General features: G+C 39.8%; 1 protein-coding gene across 1 annotated transcript; it reads right to left on the bottom strand.

Moving 5' to 3' along the window:
- Positions 1-1,063: 1,063 nt before the first annotated feature.
- Arl6 (ADP ribosylation factor-like 6) lies at positions 1,064-5,887 on the bottom strand. The gene is made up of 5 exons (XM_028173664.2): positions 5,686-5,887; positions 4,677-4,854; positions 3,803-3,931; positions 1,879-2,007; positions 1,064-1,405 (listed from the first exon to the last, which is right to left on the bottom strand). Exons 2-5 carry the CDS (start codon positions 4,852-4,854, stop codon positions 1,272-1,274), a joined length of 570 nt encoding a protein of 189 aa, XP_028029465.2. The 5' UTR covers positions 5,686-5,887; the 3' UTR covers positions 1,064-1,271.
- Positions 5,888-6,223: the final 336 nt, after the last annotated feature.

Genomic DNA, 6,223 nt, shown 5'->3' on the forward strand with positions numbered 1-6,223 from the left:
CTTAATAGTCGGATTACCTCAAAACAGCGTAGAATATCCATCAATTAATCTGTGATCCTCTGCGATTTTTTCTGATGTTAGGCTGCTTTACGAGACCGCACAGAGATAAACCACCATCCTGCCCATTCCTACCACGAAGTTGTGCTATTCACTTAGAAAACTTGTCTGAAGGTGGGTGACGGCATTAACGTTGTTAGAGCTGCGGTAACTACATAGCACTAGGTGGGTCGTGAGCTCATTAAAAAGCGACTCCAACCACATTATGAGTGGCGACAATTATGTTGCAATTTATTTGGAATCCCGTGACTAGTTAATCATAACCAGTGGTCATGGTATCGTGAGCAAAACTAATTGACCCATCTTTCGGCTGGTATTTGGAAGAGAGTTGATCCCACTGCTCTTTCTCTACTACACACTATCTTTCATCACTATTCGATTCTCAACGAGTAACACTTGTGACCATGCCTTCATTTTTTCTACATGGAACTAATTTACGTTCTCTTCATACCGCCAAAAAAATTCACTTCTGTTAAATATTACATGTCTTTCCTCAAATGTTTTATAAAAAGAGGCAAAGCATTAGGGAGTAGCTTAGGTGTGCCCTCGCATAACTGATATCCAACCACCATAAGGCGCGCCACATTCTTGTTTCAATTCAAAGACTATAACAAGCGCTTTATCTGAGTTAAAGTAATTAAAACTAAAAAAAAACGTCCCTATAACCATCGTTAAAAAAGCGCTATAACTACCTACATTTTTATTGGTGGTAGGACCTCTTGTGAGTCCGCACGGGTAAGTACCACCAACCTGCCTATTTCTGCCGTGAAGCAGTAATGCAGTAATGCGTTTCGGTTTGAGGGGTGAGGCAGCCGTTGTAACTATACTTGAGACCTTAGAAGTTATATCTCAAGGTGGGTGACGCATTTACGTCGTAGATGTCTATGGGCTCCAGTAACTACTTAACACGGGCTGTGAGCTCATCCACCCATGTAAGCAATAATAAAAAATAATAAAAATTGTCTATTAGATTGGCGCCTTACACACAGGGGGCAAATGAGAAACCTTTTTTCGATTAATCAATTTATTAAAGAGTTTAAGGTCTTAACAACAAAAGCAGTGTAGTGTCCTAGGAACTTACGCACTAGATGGTATTACGCACAACAATTCAATTAATAGAAACAAATTCTTTGAGCTAACACTCCTGAAGCTTTTTGCTTTTGATGGCGTTCGAAGTAGTTTTTCTGTGACTAGCTCGTACATCGTTGTCGAGCCTAACTTTTGGGCAGATGTGCGTCGCGGATCTGTCTGGCAAGCCACGCCACGCCGTCCGCGAGCCCAGCCCCGGAGAGCGCACTGGACGCGCACACGTGCCACGGCTTGTCCGTGATACGCTCTAGGCCTAAAACTGTAAACAGACCTTAACACCTTGGCTGCGGCAAGTAAAATCACCTTCATCTGGTACGGCGACGGGTCGAAATGCGCCCCCAACGATACTGGTGATAGAGCCTCTTGTGAGTCTGCACGGGTAGGTACCACCACCCCGTCTATTTCTGCCGCGAAGCAGTAATGCGTTTCGGTTTGAAGGGTGGAGCAGCCATTATAACTATACTGAGACCTTAGAACTTCTATCTCAAGGTAGGTGGCGGCATTTACGTTGTAGATGTCTATGGGCTCCGGTAACCACTTAACACCAGGTGGGCCATGAGCTCGTCCACAAACCTAAGCAATAAAAAAAAGCTCCACACTTTATGCTTAGCTCATGATTAATGTCATTGTCATCACGATCAAAACTGATGACGAAATAAAAGTCCTCGTTTACCGATAAAGCTTCTAAAATTACCAAACAAGAATTATTCGTTGTTTCGTTCTCTTTCTAACCTGCAGCAATCTGTATGGGTGCGAGTGCATGCGGCGCGTCGCATTTATTCGCGAACACCAGTAAGGGAATGCGCCGACCGCACATGTCCGGGTGCGCCAGCATGAGCTCCAGCTCCTCGCGAGCTACCACTGGAAATAGTTTCTCAACTGAACACTCAAATGCGCCGTTTTAACCACGATGAAACGAAAAAGCGACACCAAAAGAGACAAACATACTACATATCCGTGAGAGAATGAAAAAGCAAGCATTCTTAATTACGCTTTTATTAATAGCTTCAGACGTATGTATGTTTGTAACGGAATCTTTGAACATGATTTTGACCCCCTTCAAAACGTCGGATTAACTCGATATTTGATATACTTATTAAGGACAGATGACAATTCAATATAAAAAAAACTATATTGAAAAAATTGAAATTCAACTAAAAAATGAAAAATAAATAATAGTTTTAAAAAAACTAACTAAATACGCTTTTATAAAAAATGCCACTAAAAATAGAAAATAAATCTTAATAAATTTGAATTAAAAATACTGTAAGAAAAATTATTTTATTGTAAAAAAGCGTGGGATGCTTTTCAGGATATTATCAAATAACCCTTCTACTCATATCTGTTCATAAAATATTTATAACTACTGATACCAAGCACCCCACGCTTTTTTTACAATAAAATAAATTTTTCTTACACTATTTTTAATTCAAATTTATTAAGATTTATTTTCTATTTTAGTGGGATTTTCTATAAAAGCGTATTTTTTTTGTTTTTTTATAGTAATATTTTTATTGTTAATGCGCATTTAGCTGAACCAATTCACAGCCCATCTATCGTTAAGCAATTACTAAAGCCCATAGACATCGATGCAACATGAAACCGCCGTTTAGATTCTGTAACGGTGGTGCCAACCTTTAGACAAAACTTAAGCATGCTTTGAAGCAGCAATATGCGAGACATTGATAAATATTTATGAGAGCTTAAATTAAACTGTACCATCAGTATCATATCATATTTACAACATAGCGAGTTTAAATTTATTAGATAATGGAAATCGCGTGGGACGCCCCCTGGCTAGGTGGTGTGATGACCTCCGAACGGTTGTCGGCAAGAAGTGGATGAGAAGACCCAAAGACCGGGCTCAGTGGTGTGGATTGGGAGAGGTCTATGTCTAGCAGTGGACGACTGTGGGTGATGATGACACAACATACTTCGTGAGCACGCGGCAAGTACGTATTATCATATTGTTACGCCGGTAAGAGTAACGCTGAAGTGTGTATACTTATATATTATAGCATAGCATAGCTTAGTATTAGTATAACATTTAGTATATAACATAATAATAATTAATAGGTGTAATCTCGTATGTCCCCCTAATAAGGCGGAACACCCAAAAACATAGGCTTCTTCATAATTGTAAACTAGGATTAAGATAATAATTAAACACGACGTTTTCCTTTAACACCTCCCAAAGTACAACATTACAACGCCATCTATTATCAGATAGCGGAAACTACTACTAGAGATGTGGGAATATTTCCAATAATTCTAGGGATGAGGTATCGGCTATAAAAGTGTTCTAGAGATGGCACGCAGTCAGTCAGTAATCGGAACTACTCGAAGCGAAACAGCGAACGGATCACCTGAAGTGAAGCGGAACAAGCGAATTGAAAGTTTTAAAGTGTTTGTGAAGTGTTTAAGTGTTTTAAGTGTTGAATGAATTTTTTAGTTGTACTTTTGTGGAACATTTATTTGTACTTTGGTGAAATTTTATTTATCTCGAACCCCAGCGCGTAACAATATTTTTTCAACTCTGACTGTGGGATCTGACCCCGTCATGATCGCATAGCTCGATACTGGTACTTTATCCTTTTTTGGGTTATATCAACCGAAACCAAACTCCAACTACGGTTTCAAAAAGTAATTTCCGTACCCAATCTAAGATGATCGGCGGAGTCCACGACGAATATGACGGCGTGCGCCCGACGGTAATGCCTCTCCCACAGCGCGCGGTGCCGCGGCGCCCCCGACACATCCCAAGCCGTGAAACTAACTCCGCCACCTTCGAAAAACATTGTCAGATAACTTCCTACACGAAAATTAACATAATCACCTCGCGAAGTGATGATACTCGTATATATCTTTGTTCAAAAAACTGGATTCTACGACTTTGAACAAAAGTGTATGGAATCCATGATATTCGCTTAAAAAGACGAATCTGATACAATGATTTCGTTATTTGGTTCTTGAAGTCGGCGTGCGAATTCGTTCCAGTCCTTAGTGGTAGACCAATTCTAAATCCTAGTTTGGGAGTGTTGGAAATGACAATTTTAGCTAGTACGTGAAGATTTTTTTTTTATTGCTTAAATGGACGAGCTCACAGCCCACCAGGTGTTAAGTGGTTACTGGAGCCCATAGACATCTACAACGTAATTGCGCCACCCACCTCGAGATATAAGTTCTAAGTTCTATGATATGCGCTATATCCCACACTCACTGTTGGCTAAGCACCATTTTTCGCACATTTCGTTTTGTTAACTAATTCTAAGCTTCAAGACTTGACTAGATCATCCAAGACAAAGAGTTAATAAAAACTTCCGCATAAAACTGGTGGTAAGGGCATAGAAAAATCGCCTTATCACAAACTTCGCGAATTCACTCCGTGATTTCTATAATAAGTACCGCATTTCGTTACATCTCACGTATCCATACCCAACTACGAACAAAGAATATCTGCCCTATGAATTATAGTTAACGGAAAACCGTGATCATACGCTAGAATAAGTTAACCAGATATAGGACTATACTTTGAAAACTATCATGGTTCTGTGCAACGGTTGGCATTAAATGCTGCGCTCTTTGCTCAGGAGGGCGCAAGGTGTTCAGCATCGTACTCTTCCCGCTGTTGTCCAAGCCCAGCACCAGAACAGTTACTTCCATGCGACCTTTGCCCAGCCATGTCGAAAGCTTATCCAGCAGACCCATCTGGAAAATGTCAAGCAAAATATTACAGTTTGACTAGTGGTCTATAAAAGATAATATAGAGGAAAAAGGGCCTAGGGGTAGAGATCCCAAACGATGGTTGGACCAAATAGCGGAGGAACTGAGGGTACCTGTCAGCGAGGCACTCCACCAAGCTACAAAACGGGATCGATGGAGACAGCTGGTTGACGGGATCGAACGGAGTCACGATCCTCAGCAGTAAGGGACCGATCGAAGAGAGAGAGAGAGAGAGAGTGGTCTATCTTTTACTGGTATTTGTTTAAGCCCACTCTGGTAAGTGCTTCCATCCTATCTATTTATTCCACAAATCAATCCTGCATTTCATTTTGAAGGCTGGAATAGATTTAATGGAATATAATTGAGACTTTGATTTTATGCTTTGACGTGGGCGGAGGCATTGACATTGTGGCGGAATCCTGCAACTACTTAACAGCAGACGCAGCGGCTGGTTCACCCAACTAATCAACAAAAAATAATAAATAAGATTCATGTTTTCGGTACTTTCTTTTATCTTAATATTTAAACTGAAATTCTCACCACGCCCCTAATCGCTGTTGATTAAATAACTCTACAAAACAAAAAAACAAAACACCGTTATTGACAAGATCCAAATATCCGGACATTGCGATTTCAACACAAAAAACACAATCACATGTTTATCATCAGAAGTACAAATGCCTTTTTGAGTGTTAAATTAATTTTAATAATTTGCTTAATTAACGTTACAACCAGATAATCGATGTACCTACTTATGTAGTACTTTAATTTTTAGCATAATGCTCCTGATTAAATTGTTTTCAACACAAAACATACCTCAATTGATTGTCTCTCAAAGGCCACGAAGAAAATTAAGTTAATTTAAGTCCATATAACGAATCTTAACGAGTTTTTCACATAATTGCCAAGGAAGTACGCATAGATTAATTTAACAGAAATGTCTTGAACAAAATACTGTTTATATAATTTAGACTAATGTTTCGTTGATAATTCAACTAACTTTGCTATAACGTTTTTCAGTTGTCATGGTAACGAAATGCAAACAACGTTACGTGACGTACTTATGCTTTTTTTTTATTATTGCTTAGATGGGTGGACGAGCTCACAGCCCGCCTGGTGTTAAGTGGTTACTGGAGCCCATAGACATCTACAACGCAAATGCGCCACCCACCTTGAGACATAAGTTCTAAGGTCTCAGTATAGTTACAACGGCTGCCCCACCCTTCAAACCGAAACGCATCACTGCTTCACGGCAGAAATAGGCAGGGCAGTGGTACCTACCCGTGCGGACTCACAAGAGTAATGTATGCCTGAAAAGTATGTAAAGTATGCTTGGCTGTAAATTTTTTTTTTA

This window comes from Bombyx mandarina, chromosome 20 (assembly GCF_030267445.1).
Source record: "Bombyx mandarina strain Sakado chromosome 20, ASM3026744v2".
NCBI lineage: Eukaryota > Metazoa > Arthropoda > Insecta > Lepidoptera > Bombycidae > Bombyx > Bombyx mandarina.

Coding starts and splice junctions, on each gene's coding strand:
- Arl6 (XM_028173664.2), bottom strand. CDS start 4,854: ATGGGTCTGCTGGATAAGCTTTCGACATGGCTGGGCAAAGGTCGCATG. Junction 3,932..4,676: donor GAACCATGATAGTTTTCAAA/GTATAGTCCTAT, acceptor TGTTTTTCGAAG/GTGGCGGAGTTAGTTTCACG. Junction 2,008..3,802: donor CGCCGATCATCTTAGATTGG/GTACGGAAATTA, acceptor AACTATTTCCAG/TGGTAGCTCGCGAGGAGCTG.